The 21,346-nt window shown below is 39.2% G+C and overlaps 2 protein-coding genes across 9 annotated transcripts in view; both read left to right on the top strand.

The window, feature by feature from the left end:
• LOC109840000 overlaps positions 1 to 16,522 on the top strand; it is a 40,020-nt gene extending 23,498 nt beyond the window's left edge. The window contains exons 9-17 of one of the 2 annotated variants that reach the window (XM_020408487.1): positions 1,114 to 1,187; positions 1,306 to 1,403; positions 1,964 to 2,068; positions 12,327 to 12,424; positions 13,271 to 13,408; positions 13,637 to 13,684; positions 15,741 to 15,855; positions 16,003 to 16,100; positions 16,196 to 16,522. In XM_020408487.1, coding sequence (XP_020264076.1) covers positions 1,114 to 1,187; positions 1,306 to 1,403; positions 1,964 to 2,068; positions 12,327 to 12,424; positions 13,271 to 13,408; positions 13,637 to 13,684; positions 15,741 to 15,855; positions 16,003 to 16,100; positions 16,196 to 16,282 — 861 coding nt within the window. In that variant the 3' untranslated portion in view covers positions 16,283 to 16,522. Of the gene's footprint in view, positions 1 to 1,113; positions 1,188 to 1,305; positions 1,404 to 1,960; positions 2,069 to 12,326; positions 12,425 to 13,270; positions 13,409 to 13,636; positions 13,685 to 15,740; positions 15,856 to 16,002; positions 16,101 to 16,195 lie in introns of both variants that reach the window. The other variant, XM_020408486.1, reaches the window with a different exon arrangement.
• The window catches only part of LOC109839999 (transcription factor-like protein DPB), an 18,988-nt gene continuing 15,346 nt past the window's right edge, over positions 17,705 to 21,346 (top strand). For all 7 annotated transcript variants that reach the window (XM_020408485.1, XM_020408484.1, XM_020408482.1 and 4 more), the window contains exon 1: positions 17,705 to 17,797. The gene's annotated coding sequence lies outside the window, so the exon portion shown is untranslated. The remainder of the gene's footprint in view (positions 17,798 to 21,346) is intronic.

Raw genomic sequence — 21,346 nt, 5'->3', positions numbered from 1 at the left:
ATGAGAAGTAACTAATAAGCAGTTAAGCACATAGTTAATTGACAATATTTTATCCTGAGGTTATGTGCGAAGCTTCCAGAGGATTTTTGTTATTTTATTGGTTGAACTGAGATGTTGATTTTTTCCATTATTTGACATAAAATGTAATGCAATACGTTCTGACAGTATATTCCTTATAACCTTACTTTTTAAGCATAGTACTGAAATGGGGCTTTGTTAAGAAACCTAATCTGGTTCTGGAGAAGGATACTTTTGAGTAATAATTAGTCCATGATGCTTTGATGCTGTATAGCTGTAACATTATCGTATACGGTCAATTTGGCAGTGTGCGTCTGCACATCAATTATGTTTCAAAAGGAGAAATGCCTCTACAAAAAATATAAGTACTTACTTTGTGTAGGCTTTTAGATGCAGCATATGCAGGGATAAACATTTTTTATTAGGGGTTTCAGTTATCAGTTTACTACATGTGCTCTGTATTCTGCCTACTTGTAACCTGTAAAATGTTAATGTACTGGATTGGGTTGGGTTGGTCTGGGCTTCAGAGGTTCGCTATACCATGCCCAGTCACTTTTGACGTACTTGGTATTCAGTAAGATTTGGCTGAATCTATACAGAGCAACTACAATAACAGGTCATGTTAGATTGATCTTTTCTTTGCTTTAGATCTAACTACAAGCAATATGTAGAAATAATCTGTTGCCCGACTGAAAATCACTATAAGTAAACAATGGACGTAAATAGATCTTAGTAGGGAAATATGTTCCGATCAAAAGCTATACCTAATTACATATCATTGGATGCTAGGTTAGTTGTGGTTGGATATGTTCTTATGCAATAATCCACCATATACCTTACAAATCTTCCAAATACCTATAACAGTTCTGCAGATGGAAACTAATGAAGGCACTAGTGTCTTATTAGGCATGGCTGAATGTTTACTACTTGTCTTTCCATTAATGGTCTGTACTCGATTCACAAGTTGACACTGGACAGTCATGAATTAATGAAGGATCCTCTACAGCTGTAATAGTTCTTGGTTAGTCTTGGTTTAGAAGGTATATCGATTTACTCACAGGATTGTTTTTGCTCATATTGGCATTCACTGTGCAGTTGGTGGAATCTCCTCATAGCTCAAGGTTCTTATCAAAGGTCACCTTGCTTCATATATTGGCTGATATGATAAGGTAGTCCTGAAATAAATTTCTACTGGCTACTTTTTGATGTGTCCATTGTTCGACATTGTAAAATTTTCTTGAAGAACTTTAAAATTTTTATGTTTCATGTAATTCAAATCCATTTTAGTGATGCTGGAATAGATTCGGTTTTACGATCAAGAGCATGTCTGATAAGTGGAAGGCTTCTTTCTTTAGCTGATGCTCACGAGGAGCTTGACGAGTCAAGTAAGCTATGCTTTTAAATTTCAATTGTTCATCTTTGCTCAAGGTGCTGTTAAGACTTTTATTTAACCTTTAGTAGTTGTTATCCTTTATCCCTTGAGATATAATGTGTGAAATAAGTAGTGGACTGGTACACGGTAATGAACTATAACGGTAGGGGAAACATAACCAGTTAATGTATAATTATTTTGTGTTGTGGAGATGCAGTAAGTGAGATTATATGTATTTACTATTTAGCACGTAATATCAAACAACTGAAGGTATTACAATAACATCTTGAGTTTATAATCAAATTTAGTGTAATGGTTTTTCACTTTTACAGAGGTCAATTTCTAGGATGATGGATATAATTTTTAAATTCCAAGAATATGGATTTGCATATTCAAGTCTAAAATTTTCTATATCCTGTATCATAACTGGTAGGTGCCTCCTATTGATTTCCCCCCCTTTTGTTATCCAAAAGTCTCATGGGTAATAATTCATATTTAAATTCTAATCATGTTGGTAATATTGATATTTGACTAATTCAAAGAATGGTGTATCTTCTTTTGGAACTTCAGCAGTTACCTCTCTTCTTTTGGCTATTGATGGAAGACTGAAGTTGCTAGAAGGTCAAGATTCAGATGAATATGAGAGTGCAATTGAAGCTTTAGGCCAAATTGGGGCATGTGAGTATGATATCTTATATAACTTACGGATCTCTTTTCCCAATTTAATCAACACCCGTCTATGTTCAGAACATACAACTCAATAAGCATTTACTGGTAAGCTTCTTAGCTCCCAGCTAAATGCACAGTAAGTCTATTAAAAAAGATGTAGTCCTATGTCCACGCTCAGATGATTTAAATTTTAAAATATAGAGGAACTTCTCTCTTATGTTGTTAATGTGGTGATGAGTGCTTGATGATTGGACAGACAAATACATACATATGTTTGTTTATTTATTTGTACATTATTATTATTATTATTTCTGTTTCTATTTGAATAGAGAAGAAACTTAAGTGCCTTTCTAATTAAGAGAGAAAAGATGAAAAAAAGCTGGAAAGTCCAATTTGGGTTTGCTGTGGAATATTGTTAACGGAAAACCCGAGATGACACCATGTTGCCGTTAATGTCGCTCAGTCTATTGGGAAAATTCCAAAATGTCACTCATCTCGATATATTGGGAAATCTTGATGTATTGTTAATAATTTACCGAAAACCAATGAACAACATGAAAAACGTTTATCGTTGCATTTTGGCTGTCATGTTAGACATGTTGGATGATGTTTACAGGTAAACACCTATAGGTTAGAAAAAACCTCGTTATCTATTTGACCATCTGAACCAGGAGTAGATCTATGAGCAAGATTTTGATGAGGAGAGGAGAGTCAAGTTTATGGTTTCTTGTGAGGGAGGGGAGAAAACTCAGAAGAATCACATCAATTTCACGTGAGCTGAATTATTAACAAGAAGGAGTTGGCCAATTCGGTTGGTTGTGCTTGAAATTATCCAATCTAAATAAATCAATTTAAAACGAAACTTCAAGGGCTGAGGATACGCGCTGATTCAATCAAATCGTTCAGTTTAGACTGAGTAATGCTCACCCTGTTGTAGCATAGGACATTTTCCTCTGATACCTACATGCGTGCATGTGCATATGCAGGGGCGGATTTATGCGTCTCCTAAGGGTGCAGTTGAATCCTTAGAATCTTTACATGTAAGCAGTAGTTCTTTTTGCAGCCCCCCAAGAGAGATTAAAATTGCACCCCCAGATTACCGAATATATCTAAAGAAGTAAGAATCTAGTAGAGCCCCTTTAAATTTCCAATAAGAAAGTCACACATGCCCTAATATTAAAGCCCAAACTTACCGTACTTGTGATCGTGGGAACGAGAGGGGCCCACGCACGTGGGCATCTGTTTTTTGGCCGCCTGCTTTTGGCTGCCTGCTTTCCGCTTCCGTGCGCGCGCAAGCCTGCCCTCTGTGCCGCGCCGCTCGTCTGCCCACGCCAGCCCACAACATCACATCAGAGCTCGTGCTCGAGCTCTCATTTTTCTCCCGCGCGCGCCACTTCTTCTCCCGCCTGATTTTTTCGGTTCAGCCCCCTTTCCTCGCCTATAAATAGAGAGGTAGGGTGTAGAGGAAATAGTGTGGGGAAAATTGTGGGAAAAAAATTAAGTGGGTTTTGTGTGGAGTTTCTTTTGAGAGAAAAGAAAGAGTGAGTGAGAGAGAATTTGTAAGAATTTGGTATTCTCCTCATAGTGAAACCCCCCTCCCGTGGACGTAGGCTAGTTAGCCGAACCACGTAAATCTCGTGTTTGTATTTGTTTTATCTGTGAGTTGTCATAGCTTGTAGGTTCCCTCAATATTCGGTCTTAGAGCTGATGAGAGGAAGAGTGCTTTGATGAAATATATCACTTTCAATTCTTGTTTCCTTTGAGAAATAAGAATTTCATTATCTATTCTCGTTTCCTTTGAGAAACAAGAATATAGAGGCCGACTTGTGCTTTTGTGACAACAAAAGCCAGAGCTCTCTCTCAGGTGATATCGCTTCCGCGACGGTGGGCGTGACTCAGCCCTAACAATTGGTATCAGAGCCCTTATTCAGACTGGAGGTGGTAAAATTTCTGATCTGAGGTGGTGGTTGAATATTGTGTGGTTCTTGAAGAACTTTAAAATTTTTATGTTTCATGTAATTCAAATCCATTTTAGTGATGCTGGAATAGATTCGGTTTTACGATCAAGAGCATGTCTGATAAGTGGAAGGCTTCTTTCTTTAGCTGATGCTCACGAGGAGCTTGACGAGTCAAGTAAGCTATGCTTTTAAATTTCAATTGTTCATCTTTGCTCAAGGTGCTGTTAAGACTTTTATTTAACCTTTAGTAGTTGTTATCCTTTATCCCTTGAGATATAATGTGTGAAATAAGTAGTGGACTGGTACACGGTAATGAACTATAACGGTAGGGGAAACATAACCAGTTAATGTATAATTATTTTGTGTTGTGGAGATGCAGTAAGTGAGATTATATGTATTTACTATTTAGCACGTAATATCAAACAACTGAAGGTATTACAATAACATCTTGAGTTTATAATCAAATTTAGTGTAATGGTTTTTCACTTTTACAGAGGTCAATTTCTAGGATGATGGATATAATTTTTAAATTCCAAGAATATGGATTTGCATATTCAAGTCTAAAATTTTCTATATCCTGTATCATAACTGGTAGGTGCCTCCTATTGATTTCCCCCCCTTTTGTTATCCAAAAGTCTCATGGGTAATAATTCATATTTAAATTCTAATCATGTTGGTAATATTGATATTTGACTAATTCAAAGAATGGTGTATCTTCTTTTGGAACTTCAGCAGTTACCTCTCTTCTTTTGGCTATTGATGGAAGACTGAAGTTGCTAGAAGGTCAAGATTCAGATGAATATGAGAGTGCAATTGAAGCTTTAGGCCAAATTGGGGCATGTGAGTATGATATCTTATATAACTTACGGATCTCTTTTCCCAATTTAATCAACACCCGTCTATGTTCAGAACATACAACTCAATAAGCATTTACTGGTAAGCTTCTTAGCTCCCAGCTAAATGCACAGTAAGTCTATTAAAAAAGATGTAGTCCTATGTCCACGCTCAGATGATTTAAATTTTAAAATATAGAGGAACTTCTCTCTTATGTTGTTAATGTGGTGATGAGTGCTTGATGATTGGACAGACAAATACATACATATGTTTGTTTATTTATTTGTACATTATTATTATTATTATTTCTGTTTCTATTTGAATAGAGAAGAAACTTAAGTGCCTTTCTAATTAAGAGAGAAAAGATGAAAAAAAGCTGGAAAGTCCAATTTGGGTTTGCTGTGGAATATTGTTAACGGAAAACCCGAGATGACACCATGTTGCCGTTAATGTCGCTCAGTCTATTGGGAAAATTCCAAAATGTCACTCATCTCGATATATTGGGAAATCTTGATGTATTGTTAATAATTTACCGAAAACCAATGAACAACATGAAAAACGTTTATCGTTGCATTTTGGCTGTCATGTTAGACATGTTGGATGATGTTTACAGGTAAACACCTATAGGTTAGAAAAAACCTCGTTATCTATTTGACCATCTGAACCAGGAGTAGATCTATGAGCAAGATTTTGATGAGGAGAGGAGAGTCAAGTTTATGGTTTCTTGTGAGGGAGGGGAGAAAACTCAGAAGAATCACATCAATTTCACGTGAGCTGAATTATTAACAAGAAGGAGTTGGCCAATTCGGTTGGTTGTGCTTGAAATTATCCAATCTAAATAAATCAATTTAAAACGAAACTTCAAGGGCTGAGGATACGCGCTGATTCAATCAAATCGTTCAGTTTAGACTGAGTAATGCTCACCCTGTTGTAGCATAGGACATTTTCCTCTGATACCTACATGCGTGCATGTGCATATGCAGGGGCGGATTTATGCGTCTCCTAAGGGTGCAGTTGAATCCTTAGAATCTTTACATGTAAGCAGTAGTTCTTTTTGCAGCCCCCCAAGAGAGATTAAAATTGCACCCCCAGATTACCGAATATATCTAAAGAAGTAAGAATCTAGTAGAGCCCCTTTAAATTTCCAATAAGAAAGTCACACATGCCCTAATATTAAAGCCCAAACTTACCGTACTTGTGATCGTGGGAACGAGAGGGGCCCACGCACGTGGGCATCTGTTTTTTGGCCGCCTGCTTTTGGCTGCCTGCTTTCCGCTTCCGTGCGCGCGCAAGCCTGCCCTCTGTGCCGCGCCGCTCGTCTGCCCACGCCAGCCCACAACATCACATCAGAGCTCGTGCTCGAGCTCTCATTTTTCTCCCGCGCGCGCCACTTCTTCTCCCGCCTGATTTTTTCGGTTCAGCCCCCTTTCCTCGCCTATAAATAGAGAGGTAGGGTGTAGAGGAAATAGTGTGGGGAAAATTGTGGGAAAAAAATTAAGTGGGTTTTGTGTGGAGTTTCTTTTGAGAGAAAAGAAAGAGTGAGTGAGAGAGAATTTGTAAGAATTTGGTATTCTCCTCATAGTGAAACCCCCCTCCCGTGGACGTAGGCTAGTTAGCCGAACCACGTAAATCTCGTTCCTGTGGACGTAGGTAAGTTTGCCGAACCACGTAAATCTCGTGTATTTATTGTTTTCTGGTTGTTTGTCATAGATTGTAGGTTCCCTCAATATTCGGTCTTAGAGCTGATGAGAGGAAGAGTGTATATTTCACTTTGATGAAATATATCACTTTCGATTCTTATTTCCTTTGAGAAATAAGAATTTCACTATCTATTCTCGTTTCCTTTGAGAAACAAGAATATAGAGGCCGACTTGTGCTTTTGTGACAACAAAAGCCAGAGCTCTCTCTCAGGTGATATCGCTTCCGCGACGGTGGGCGTGACTCAGCCCTAACAATTGGTATCAGAGCCCTTATTCAGACTGGAGGTGGTAAAATTTCTGATCTGAGGTGGTGGTTGAATATTGTGTGGTAAAACACAAAGAAATTGTTAAAAATTCCTGAGAGAAGCGGATTGACATAATACAAGCGGAAAATGACTTCTACAAGTAAAACAAGTAAAGTTGGAAAATACGAGATTGAAAAATTCAATGGGAAAAATGATTTTTCCTATTGGAGGATGCAGATGAAAAATTCGCTGATTTCGCAAAAGTTGCACAATGCTTTGGCTGGAAGAGAGAAGCATAAAAATATGTCTGATGAGGATTGGGAGGAGCTGGATCTGGAAGCATGAGCGTCGATTATCCTATGCCTTGAGAGGGATGTAGCTTTCTTGGTAGACGGGGAGGAAACGGCTGCGGGATTATCCTATGCCTTGAGAGGGATGTAGCTTTCTTGGTAGACGGGGAGGAAACGGCTGCGGGTGTGTGATTAAAGTTAGAAAACACCTTCATGACGAAGAGTCTAACGAACCGGATCTATTTAAAATCCAAATTATATACTTGCAAGATGGATGAGGGCTCGTCAATCCGGGAGTACATCAACAAGTTTGATAGGATCTTATCAGACTTGAAAGACATTGAGGTGATAGTGGAAGACGATGATCAGGCGCTTCTACTACTTCTATCTCTGCCGAAGTCTTATGAGAACCTGGTACAAACACTGATGCTTGTGGGTGATACTTTATCGATGGATGAAACTAGAACGGCGCTTTTAGCGGATGATCTTCGAAAAATTGCAACTAGTGATATGGTCACTGGTGGTAACAAAGAACAAGCGCAGGGACTGTTTGCCAGAGGAAGAGGCAATGAGCGAGGAAAAGGCAAGGGAGGAAAGTCTAGATCTAAATCGAGACCTCTTGCGGGACGAGCGTGTTTCAAATGCGGTGAAGTTGGGCATTTCAAGGTCGATTGTCCTAACAAGAGAGTAGGTGGGAAAAAGAAGAACAACAAGACTGAAAGACGAGAAGGCAAGGAAGAGGCGAGCTACGCTTCAGAGGATGGGAGCGATAAGGAATGTTATGTCGTCACGGATGGTGAGGATACCTCCGGGAAGTGGATTCTTGATTCTGGTTGCTCTTACCATATGTGTCCAAACAGAAAGTGGTTTACTACCTACAAGAGCATTGATGGTGGAACCGTATTGATGGGGAACAACCATGCTTGTAAAACGGTGGGGCTAGGTGATATCAAAATCAAGATGCATCCCTAACGGACGTGCGGCACGTTCCCGACTTGCGGAAGAATCTTATCTCAGTGGGTGCATTAGACTCCGGTGGCTGCAAGATTGTTACAGAGAACGGAGTAAAGAAGGTTGTTCGAGGTTCCCTAACAGTGATGAAGGGTGTTCGTCACGGTAATCTATATACTTTCTCGGGTACGACGGTGACGGGAGATGCAGCAGTTGGAGCTGAAGGAAGTGGTGGAGACCCATGTGAGCACATACGGTTATGGCATAGGCGGCTTGGGCACATGTCAGAGAAGGGTCTGGATCTGCTTGGTAAAGAGGATTTGCTGAAGAATCTGAAGAGGCCTTGCATGGATTTTTGTGAGGACTGTGTATGGAAAGGCGCACAGGGTTCAATTCCTGAGAAGCAAACACAAGAGCAGAGGGATACTAGATTATGTGCACACGGATATTTGGGGTCCGGCTTTGACAACTTCCAAGGGTGGTTCCAAATACTTTGTCTCATTCATAGATGATCATTCGAGGTATGCTTGGGTTTATTTCCTGAAGCATAAGAATGAGGTATTTGAGACATTCAAGAAGTGGAAGGCGATGGTTGAGAACAGGACGGGCAAGAAATTGAAGGCACTGAGATCTGACAACGGTACAGAGTACACAGATGGTGCCTTCAAGGAGTTCTGTGATCAGGAGGGTATTGCTAGACACTGGACAGTTAGATCTACACCACAGCAAAATGGGGTCGCGGAAAGACTGAACCGAACACTGCGGGAGAAAGCAGTGAGTATGCGATCATATGCTGGTTTGGGCAAAGAATGGTGGGCAGAATCGATTGCTACAGCTTGCTATATAGTGAATCGATCTCCACATTCAACATTGGATGGTGATACACCCTATCGGGTGTGGTCAGAGAAGCATGCAGATTATGAGAGGCTCCGAATCTTCGGGTGTACCGCCTACTATCACGTCAATGAGGGAAAGCTTGACGCGAGGGCCAAGAAGGTAATTTTCTTGGGGTATGCAAAGGGCGTAAAAGGCTACCGCCTTTGGTGTACAAAAGATTCGAAGTTCGTTATCAGCAGGGACGTTACCTTTGATGAGAAGTCCATGATTGCTAGGGTGCCCAAAGATGGTGGTGTTGAGACTGTTGGGACTCCCGAGTCCCAGGTTATTGAGATAGAACCTAAAGACCAACCAGGTTCTAGTCGTGTTCAAGTGAAAGATCGAGCTTGAACAGGAGGAGGTTCAGCAGGAGAATACACATGCACTACAACAACAGCAGCTCGAGGATAGTTTGGTTTCCACTAGGCCAAGGCGAGTATACAAGCAGGTACAGAAGCTGGGGGCTGATCAACCCCTGAAGCACTATGTGCATGTTAATTTGGTTGAATACGCACTCTCGGTGGAGGAAGATGAGCCGGTCTCCTTCAAGGAAGCTATTCGAGATAAGAATAGTGAGAATTGGTTGGCTGCGATGGAGGAGATGGAATCTCTCCGGAAGAACCAAACATGAGAGGTGGTCCCATTGCCCGTAGGAAAGAAAGCTATTGGTTGTAAGTGGCTATATAAAAGAAAGGAAGATCCTTCAGAGCTCGGTGGAACGAGGTACAAGGCGAGGCTAGTGGCTAAGGGGTTTGCACAAAGAGAGGGTGTGGATTACAATGAGATATTTTCTCCGGTGGTGAAACACACCTCTATTCGGGTGCTATTGAGTATTGTTGCTCATGGTGATCTTGAGCTGGAACAACTCGACGTCAAAACGGCCTTCTTGCACGGAGACTTGGATGAAGAGATCTATATGCATCAACCTGAGGGCTACAAGGTTGAGGATAAGGAGAATCATGTATGTCGCTTGAGGAAGTCACTCTATGGATTGAAGCAATCTCCTCGGCAGTGGTACAAGCGATTTGACTCCTTCATGCTGAAGCATGGGTTTTCCCGAAGCGACTATGATTGTTGTGTCTACATTCGAAAGCTTCGTGGAGGTGATTATATCTATCTCTTGTTATATGTGGATGACATGCTTATTGCATCGAAAAACAAGGTGGAGATAGATAAGCTGAAATCTCAACTTAGCAATGAGTTCGAGATGGACATGGGCGCTGCAAAGAAAATACTGGGTATGGAGATTAGAAAAGAGCGGGCGAATCGGCGATTGTTCTTAAGTCAGAAGGGCTACATAGAGCGGGTGATCGCGAGGTTCGGGATGCAAAGTGCAAAGTCAGTGGTGATCCCATTGGCTCCACACTTTAGGCTTTCAGGGAAACAATCTCCCACTACAGCGGAAGATAAGGCACACATGGATCGTGTCCCTTATGCTAGTGCAGTTGGCAGCTTAATGTATGCAATGGTGTGTACACGCCCTGATATTTCACAGGCGGTTAGTGTGGTCAGCAGATTCATGGCGAATCCGTGGTGTGTACACGCCCTGATATTTCACAGGCGGTTAGTGTGGTCAGCAGATTCATGGCGAATCCGGGAAGAGCGCACTGGGAAGCGGTGAAATGGGTCCTGAGGTACTTGAAATGTACCGCGGATACGGGTCTGTGTTTTGGTGGAGATACATGTCAGGTCGACGGGTATGTGGATTCAGATTATGCGGGCGATCTAGATAGACGACGATCTACTACTGGGTATGTATTCAGGATACATGGAGCTCCAGTTAGTTGGCGATCAATGTTGCAGGCTACAGTGGCACTTTCTACAACAGAGGCGAAGCATTGTGGCTATGGGGTCTTCTAGACCACTTGGGGATCGAGCAGGAAAGCGTGAACTTGTGGTGCGACAGTCAAAGTGCGATTCACTTGGCGAAGAATCAAGTTCACCATGCCCGTACCAAGCATATCGATGTCAGATATCATTTTGTGCGGGATGTCATAGAGGAAGGAGATATTTCTCTCATGAAGGTGCATATGAATGAGAATCCCGCGGACATGTTAACCAAGGTGGTCACAGGCAGCAAGTTCCAACATTGCTTGGACTTGCTTCATATCAGCCCGTGTTGATCTGCCCAAAGAGGGGATTGCCCTATGGGGCGTTGATGGAGGTGAGGTGGAGACTATGTCAGAGAATAATTGCAGAACTACGGTTAGCTTGATCCCGGTAGAGGGTACGTAGGCAGTCGCGGTATAGTGACGCAGCTGGTTTGGCCTGGATATCTCTCTGGTGGAGTTCGTGGGGTTCTTCTGCCAGCCCACAACATCACATCAGAGCTCGTGCTCGAGCTCTCATTTTTCTCCCGCGAGCGCCACTTCTTCTCCCGCCTGATTTTTTCGGTTCAGCCCCCTTTCCTCGCCTATAAATAGAGAGGTAGGGTGTAGAGGAAATAGTGTGGGGAAAATTGTGGGAAAAAAATTAAGTGGGTTTTGTGTGGAGTTTCTTTTGAGAGAAAAAAAAGAGTGAGTGAGAGAGAATTTGTAAGAATTTGGTATTCTCCTCATAGTGAAACCCCCCTCCCGTGGACGTAGGCTAGTTAGCCGAACCACGTAAATCTCGTGTTTGTATTTGTTTTATCTGTGAGTTGTCATAGATTGTAGGTTCCCTCAATATTCGGTCTTAGAGCTGATGAGAGGAAGAGTGTATATTTCACTTTGATGAAATATATCACTTTCGATTCTTGTTTCCTTTGAGAAATAAGAATTTCACTATCTATTCTCGTTTCCTTTGAGAAACAAGAATATAGAGGCTGACTTGTGCTTTTATGACAACAAAAGCCAGGGCTCTCTCTCAGGTGATATCGCTTCCGCGGCGGTGGGCGTGACTCAGCCCTAACAGTACTAGAAATCCAAAACCCAAAAATAACACAAACCCCTCCCTCCTTTTCATTTCTAGAGGACAGCGTACCCAAATTTCCATTGGGATCAAATTCTAACACCACATAATTCCCCATCTGCACCAGCCTCCACCCGTTCTTGACGCCTTTTGAGAAAAATAGATAACCCCCCCTACCCCACCCAAAAAAAACCCCCACCCCGAACCAAAAAAAAAAGGTAAAAAGAGAAAAAGAAATTTCTGTATCCGCTATTGTGCCTACGTACATACATACATATTTATTTGTTTATTTTAATGTCATTTCGTTATTTCAGTCTAATCTGGTTGTCTCCATGTTTTAGTTGCAAACCCCATATTTAGTTAAAGATGCGATATGAGAAAGAATATTGATTCATAAGAGCTTCTACTTGCTTTTATACTTCTAGTTTTATATTCAAAATCTTCATGAAGTCAAAGTTTAAAAGTGAACTTTATGGATTTGTAATTCATTTCGAGAACCTTACTAGCTCTCTTGGTGTTTCTAGCTAGTCAAGGAGCTATTTTATTGCTTACGAGTTCATCTCCTGTCGCAAGGCATGTGTTTCAAGCAGTGTTTGGCCACCAGAGTAGAGGCAAACAGCTGGTGAGTGCAAAGGGTTTGCTGATACACATTTGTTTCATCTTTACTGAAATTTTTGCTCTTTGATTTGAATATAAACTCTTGTCTAAGTTGATTCGTGTTTAGCATTTTTTTTATATGCCCAAGCCATTATTGTATCACAATTTCCAATCTAGAACTCTTGTTCAGTTATTTATGTTTTCTTTTTTCAGCTCTCTTATGATTTGTGACATAAGTACGAGTTCATAACCACAGAGCTGGACATGTCACTCTCTTTTCTGTATATATTAAGGAAAAAGTCTGGGATTTGAAGGCTTAATCCAGATCCAAACCCAGTAAATTGATCGCGTTTGAATTTTGTGTAGTTTGCTAAAAGTAAAATTTTCTGATTAGGTCTGTATATTGTTTAGCGGACTGCTTGAAACTCTTTTTCCTTGGATGTCTTCTGTATTTTAGGTCATATCAGTATGGGCTATGACAAAAATAATATGCAAGAAGGAGCATGCAAAATTAAAAGCAAATTTGTAATGCTTTAGCCAAGTTCTTATGTGATTAGATAAGTATTTCTTCATGAAAATCACTTGTCCCTGCACAATCATTATAATGATTTGATAAGATTTAGTATCTTGCATTTCACCATGCGAACCATGCAAGACCTTGTCTGTGATTTAATTTTAACTGATGGTTATATTTGGTTCTGGAAAATAGTTGTAATTGTTTCCCTATTATGTCTTGCTTTTTGGTGCATGTTTCTCTCGCTAGAAGTCAGTATCAACATGTTAGGGCTAATGGTGCTTTGCTTTCTGTGATCATAGTGCAGACAATATTTAGATCCATAGAGTGTTATGCTATGTAACATATTATTTTCAGGCTGCTTTGCATGCCCTTGGAGACATATGTGGAGCGAGCCGACCTGGAGACAGGATGTTGCTTAATAACGCTGCAGAGAAGTGCCTTAGGCAGTTATTTTATGCCGCAGCTGCAAATAGTCCAAAGATGACACCATCTGTTAGTGCCCTTTCTTGACTTACTCTATACAAACATATTTCATCTATACAAATTTCTAAGCAATCTACTAGTTGAAAGTTGTTCAATTAACAAATAATACTCAAGTTTATTTCTATGTCTCAGCTTTACTTCTAATTTATATTTTTCTATACTCGTAATTGTGACTCGATCCATTAGAGCCAAAGGGTTCTGTGTCGTAATTTGTTGGAGATCTAATTTTGTTGGCAGGGTTTGCTTCTGTGGGTGCTGCAACAGGAACCGGAAAAACGACAAGCTGTAAGCGCCTTTCCAATATTTAAATCTTTACAACTTTTTCAACTTCTCTATTGCCTTGCCCAAGTATGAGAAATGCCATAGTGCTGCTGTTATATTATGTCTACAGTTGTCTAGCTTTTCCTACTTTGCTCAACTTATTTGGGATTCTCTATTACAAACTGAAGCTTAACAAATGACTTGAACATTTTTTTTTATTTTATCCTATTGCATTCTTTGTAGTAAATTTGGTAATATTGATACCAATATTGATCAACTCTGTGAAGGTCAGTTGCTGTTGGATGAATTGTTCACTATTTAATCAGTGATGAATTCGTCACAATTTAATCTGTAGATTATTTTCAACCTGTATACATTGTTTTAAATATCCCTGAAATACTCGATATATCTAGCCAATATGTCCTTTTATAAGGCTTGCCGCAAAACAGTATGGTCTCAATATCCTTTACCATTTTTGGCAATATTTGGGCGATATATCCCTTATATGTCCTTTAATATAGCTTGTCACTAAACAATATAATTGTACAAAATTTCTTTTATGTTTTTTTAGTAAAGATTCCAGCCCTATGAAGCTTTTTAGAAAATTCCAGTTGATTGTTTAAAAATTCTAGTAGATTGTTTTCTCTAAATAAGTTTTGACAATTGGTTACTTGATCTTAAGCATATATTATTTACTTTTTTGTATGCTTACATTTTATTATGTCTCGATTACATTTTAGGACATTATATAATATATGTATACATATTAGATATTATTGATATTTAGATCTAGTAGATATTATGAGATATTATTGAGATATTATGGGATGTGAGTAGCTATGATTTTATCTCATACCTATTTTGTAATATCCTCCTAATCTATATTTAAGAGAGATTAATGTTAGATTAATGATAACTTTGCCTTCTTTATTTTTTTAACATGGTATCAAAGCCTACTCAATCCTAGAAACATCTCCCATCTTTCTAGATCTTGTAGCCGTCGAGGGGGTTTTGCATGACTTTCATAGCGGCTTCGACAACATCTTCGGCTTTGACCACTTCCGTTTCGACTTTGGCTTCGACGACATCTTTGACATACAACATCTCTAACTTCTACAGTCGATTCCTAAACCTTCATTGAACCTTTTTTTTTTTAATACTGTTCATTTTGAACAGTACTCTTACCCTACCGCCTTCTTGGTGAGGCCTGATCCTTTTTCGGTCAAAACTTCACTCTTCTCCTTTTTGCAAGGTGCTTCACTCTTCTCTTTTTTGCAAGGTGCATTGATTTTATCGTCTTTCCCGTCAAAGGACGTCAAAATCAAGATTAAGCGGGCAATGGATCAATCATATGTTCTGTTTTCTGTTTTTTGGTTTTTTGTTGCTTTACTGGCTACTCACTTAGGGTTTCTACTTACCGACCCGCTTAGGGTTTCTACTGGCTTACCCGCCTAGGGTTTCTTCTAGCTTACTAGACTAGGATTTCTATTGGCTTTCCCACCTAGGGGTTTCTACTGGTTGTGACTGTAATTTTTTTGAATGCTGACGTCTTCAAGTATTCCAAGCAAAGATGACAAAGCTCTTGCAACTAGCTATATTATTCCCATTTGTAACAAGGTGGACATATCTAGTGTATATGCTCCAGCTTAAAAGTGTGTGTTAGATATTATTGGTATTTAGATCTAGTAGATATTATGAGATGTGATTAGATATGATTTTATCTCATACTTATTTTGTAATATCCTCATAATCTTTATTTAAGAGATATTAGGATTAGATGAGTAATAATTTTGCCTTCTCTATGTTTCTACATTACAGAACATCTAATGTGACACTCTGATATTTATTATATATCCTCAATATTTCCCGATATCCGCAATCCTATATGATTTTGGTCATTAGATATTTCCCCGACATCCAATATTTATGACCTTGCTTGTATAACATTGCTTATATAAATTTTCTATTTTATTAATACTATGCACTAGGACAATAACTGTTAAGTCTTTCTAGATGTGCTTGTGAATGTGCACAAACTTTGCCTCATCACCTTATGTTTTGATTAACAAATTGATTACAGGGTTACAGATTGATATCTGCACTAGTAGCTCGTCCTTGGGGCTTGATGGAGGTTTGCTCAAAGCAGGAAATCATAACAATCGTTACAGATGCAAACATTGAGGACACAAAATTTGGTTTGCTTCTTTTGTCTCCATATGACTTAATTGCTTTTTAATTGTGTTTTCATTTTGGTAGTTTTCTCTTAAATATTTGTTATCCTCTTTAAAAATAGTAGTTTGATGTGATTATCTACCTACTATATATTTTTAAAACAATTTCAGGCATGGAGGCGCGCTTTAATTGTTGTGCAGCCATTAACAATGCTTTATCAGCTTCGAATATGCTTCATGATGCCAGCATAGCTGAAGTAGCTGCAAAGGTATGCGCATTCATTCAACAATGGAATAGCTTCATAAATGCTGCAAAATTTGTGATTATAAGAAACCGATGGACTTAAAATTCTTGTGTTCTCAGTTGCAGGATGCTGTTAGAAGAGGTCCCTATCTCGCTAAGAAGCGCATCGAAGCGCAGCCTGTCGTGGTAACTGCTGATAGATTCTGATGGTGTTTGATTTCGCTTGTGTTAGGTTTTTTTTTCCTCCCATCCTTCGTCGTGTAATGTTTAGAGGAATAGGAATTTGAAATCGAGATGTCATGCAAGAATGTAATGTGAAAATCTCTCTTAACAGCAATTATAGATGATGAAAATTTCAGTGTCTAGACCATATATATCATAATTTCACTATTTATATCCGTGCGTGTGTTTTGACAAATAAATACACATCAAATAAGCGTTATATTAGTTAACTGATTTATATGCAATGCTAATTGGATGTCGATTCCTCCCTTTTGAATGGCTCGCGTAGGCCTTTGTTCCGTCTTAAATTGCAGCCTGAGCTTTGGTGTATTCTTTAACACCGGATCTCTTTATTGACTAGCGGTCTGATATCGGTTATTAGTCAGTCTTTTCGAAGTAAGATGGATTTTAAATATTGCTTGAATGTTTAAAGTAATTAAGTGTTGTTACGGCTTTCTACTCAAATCCCCTATTCTTCCTACTTTCCACTGTTCTTTCTTTTTCACGTAAACTTTTCACAACACTGCATCATCTCTCTTAAGTTGGGAGACTTTTAATGGCAAACTATCCTAAACAAAAACTTTTAATAATAATTTGGTTAATGTCAAACTGGTCAAGAAAGCTTATGGAAATTACTTATTTGGTAATTTAGCTGTACACATGGTGAATCAAGGTGAACGCTTTTTATCATTATATTTTATCTCCAAGCTTAATGGCAAGCTTGAGTCATTTCGTGATATTCTATAGGATTTGAAGCTGAGTCATTTTGCGATATTCTATAGGATTTGACAACTGAATATACAATTTCCAAGATTTGAGCGACTAATATACAAGAAAACCCCCTATATTTTATGAAAAACACTACAGGCACACTCTCCACCATACCCCCTCTCCTACTACAGTGCATGGGGGGCCACCTGAGATTTTTTAAAAAATCTCAGATGGGCCCCCTGTACTGTAGCAGGAGAGGGGGTGTGGTGAAGAGTGTGGTGGAGAGTGTGCATGTAGTGCCACTCATATTTTATCTCCAAGCTTAACAAAAGTTTGAGTCATCTTCGTAACGGGCTGGAGTTAGAGTTGGGTATGGTGGGCCGTGGGCCGTTTCAAAATAAGCTCCGGACGGTCTTCAAATTCTAAACCGCTAAATCCGCCCTCGGGTTGGATTCGGGTTTGGCTTCTCAAACCCAACCCGATTCGCACCAAGTTACAAATTGCTGCCCCAGAAAAAGTGAATAGACTGGGAGCCCGACTTTAAACTGGTTCGGGTTATGCTGTGTGTGGATCCGGCCCGTTCAATCACCTCCTCTACTTTCGCGCCCGCTCTCATCCTCTCCGTACGAGTGCGATATTTACCATAATTAAATTGTGCCACGTCAAATCAAAATCATTTCATTAACTTTTCAAATATCCCTCTAACTTCAAAAGTCTCCCTCTATCTCCCCCTCTAAAAAAGAAGCCCTAAAATTCTCTGTAGGGACTTTGGGTTTCAGTTTGATTTCAGTTAAGTCCCTTTTCATCACATACGAAAATTTGTTAACGAGTTTCTTGCTAATTCTCTTATTCAGATTTACTTCTGTTTTCACTCCGTAATTTTGACGATTTCTTCAGTATTGCTCTTTATGTTAGTTTCATATGTGATTATTTGGGTTTTTTTTTCTTTTTCCTCCCATCTGTTGACTTTTGTTGATGGGCAATCTCCAATTTGTTAACTTGCTTATTGATTCTCGACAAGTTACGAATTTTGATACAGAATCTAAGTTGGGTGCCCTTGGAGGTTAGAAAGTCGAAATCTTTTTAGACTATAACTAAATAGGAGCGCCTTTTCCTAGTTGCGCAAACAGATGTTGGAGGTTAATTTCTGTGTTATTTGAATGTTTCACGCATTGTAGTCATTTGGGCTGTAGATCACAATGTGTAGATTGCTGACGGTAAAATAAACATAACAAACACATAATGTGATTGTGTGTAGTTGGCATCAAGCTCAAATTTTTAGATACACGGTATTCCTCATGCTCGAGCGATATACATTCTCTCCAGTGTCTCTACCTAAATATGCGAACTTTAATGCATCATATCTACTTTCCCATTTCAGCCGCTGTGTTTCTGGTGTGGTAAAAGATGGTAAGAAAAATAAAACCACAGCTGTATAGTAATTTGTTATTATTTTCTTCTTGTCTTTCACCCACCTGCGAATAGAAACGAGCCTTTCCATAAAGATTCTGATTTCTCAAGACTCGTTGTACCAATTTCATTGACCACTAACAGCTGTGCTTGGAGCCAATTGAAATTAGGTGATGGAGAAAGTCACAATGAAAGTAGGGAGAGGAACATATTGTCATAGACTACTTAGTATGTTTTTTCATGCAAAAACTTATAGGGATTTGATTGAGATTGAGCAGATACCTGAAAGAGCCATTCAGCCAGCAACATGAGAGTACAGCTGGTGACATTGCAAGTCAAAGATTACTTGTGGTTTCAATAGATGTACAGATGTTATTTTAGACTGGATATGTCCTGTTTGTAGTGATAGTCTTTTTCTATAAGTTAAATTTATGTGGAGGGAAAGATGCACGTACATGTGCAAGCACAATCAAGCATGCACACAATATTAGTGACTGGGTGAGGGAAGGCGGAAGTTATTTTCTAGGCTACACTCGATAGCAATAATATTTGAAGTTGAATGTTGAAACTTAAAAATATATTTTTGCGACTTAAGTGAGGTAAAAACCCGATGACAACTCAAAATTGGCATATATCACAAACAAAAATATTTTTAGGTTTTGCTTATGTATGGAGTTGTGCTAATTAAGCTTTCTTCAACAACAAGTTGTGTAGGACTCTTCATTTGTTTCCTCAATTTGGTCCCTGAACGTTTCATGTTAAGATCAATATAAGTGGTTCAGATTCTCAAGATGACATACTTTAGAGAATGATTTGGTTCAATAGGCTATCATAAGCCATTAGTGTTTTAAGGTGTTGATGTGTGTATAGAAATGTTCAAATTGTACTTTGATTAAAGGTTGTTAATTCATATTGAGGAGACCTTGTTATGCATAAGATTATCCTACATGATATATACACATACAATTGGTTAACAAGTTAAAGACAACCCACCAACAATAGCGTATGGATAGAGTATGAAGGCAAGCGTGTGGATAGAGTTATTGAGGCTGCGATTGTGGCACAACTGTTTACAGTAAGATCTAACACCCCCATCAAACTCATGGTGGATTGAAACTGAGAGTTTAGTTACAAAATAGTGGAACTGAGGAAAAGTTTGTGCCTTGGCAAACAAATCCGTCACTTGTTCCTTGTAGCGAACATACAAGAGTGTAATATTTCTAGCAATATGCTTTTATCAAACCACATGACAATCTACCTCAATACACTTGGTATGCTCATGGAACACTGAGTTTGCAGAAATGGAGATGGCACTTTGATTGTCATGGTGTGGAATGATGGAAGAAGTAGCAGAGACCAAGATCTTGTATAAGAGTGCGGAGCTATTGTAGCTCAATCATAGTAGATAACGTCGCCTGATACTTTTACTTTGTACTAGAATGAGAAACAACAGCTTTACACTTACTATGCTAAGAGACAGACGATTCCAGAAGATTTCAAAAGTCAGTGGTGGCGCATCGAGTGTTTAGATCATCGGCCCATTTAGCATCACTGTGTGCGCGAATTGACAAAGAAGAGTCTGATGGAAATAACAATAATAGGGATATAGTGCCATGAAGAGAACAGAGAACTCAAACTAGAGCCGCATACTGAGTAGAAGGTACATGTACTAAGCGTACATGTGTAGTAGTGAAGATATGAGCCTCGATAAAAGTTGGTGAGGGACAAGTTGGTGAGAGATGTAATATATGTTAATATCCCTCTCCTCCCATCAAACTCACGGTGGATTGGAAATTATGAGTTTGGATAAAGTGTTAGAATTACAAAAGATGAGTGTTTGAGCCTCGATGAAGGAGTCTGAGTGGCGATGAAATTGATTACACATGATGGAATCCAAGAGTATTAATAAAGAGAAAATTATACAACTGTATGATCGATGACATCGGATAGGAATTCAGGGGCATCGATGGAGAACTCAATATTGATGAGATAAACATCGAGCAATATGAATCATTGTACATCAACGAAGAAATTCTTTGTGATGACGAGAATGAACAACAAGGGATAAGAATTCTTGTACATCAACAGAGAAGATATTAATGATCGATGTTGGGGCTATGAAGAGGAGGAGCTTGTCACGAAGAAAATCTCAATGGTTGATATTGATGCCGTGTAGAAGATGTTTCGTATGAAAGAAAAAGACACGAGTCAAAGTCGAAATACCGGATGAGATGACAATGGACTTTTAAGAAATTGCTAACATGATAAAAGAGCTTGACAACGAAGACCAATAGGCGTGATGGTGTTCGATGGAATGTCAACGAGAAGTTCCATGGTTAAAATAGTAGGATTTGTGGTGGATGAGGTTAGTAAAGAAAATACATCTGAACACATGATTAAATTAGGATATCAAGAAGATGGGTCTTCACGTAGGTGATTTGAGACTTATTGGAGTAGAGTGCTCACGTGGGTCTAGGAAGAGCACAAAAGTCTATACCATAGCTAGGTAATATAATACTTACCCAAATCCAAGACAAAGACTAGCCACAACCTTCAGAATACCATAATAAGATTAAAGATTAAAAGGAGCAAGTACAGCTCTTTATTGAGGCAAGGACCAGATTTGTTGGCTATTGTAATTAGGCCATAGTGTACTAGTGTTGCTGAGTTATCTAGGAATTAGGAGATTAGTGTCGTTTAGGGCTAAGAATAAAAAGAGCCTCGAGATCAACATCGTTCTTAACCCTTTTTTTCTTCTGCTTCAACTGCTTGAAAGCTGAATCATCGAGATCCTAAGAGAGGATGATCTCGCCGCAGCGATGAGGATCAAATTGAAGTGAGATTTGCTGGGGCGAGTTTTGGATCTCGGCTAAAGGATTGATGGAGATGACGATAACTTTGAGTCCTTCCCCCCTCTTGGCGGTGATT

Source organism: Asparagus officinalis, chromosome 5, assembly GCF_001876935.1.
Source record: "Asparagus officinalis chromosome 5, Aspof.V1, whole genome shotgun sequence".
Lineage (NCBI taxonomy): Eukaryota > Viridiplantae > Streptophyta > Magnoliopsida > Asparagales > Asparagaceae > Asparagus > Asparagus officinalis.
The sequence above is the reverse complement of the archived record's forward strand: the minus strand, read 5'-3'. Positions and strand labels throughout refer to the sequence as shown.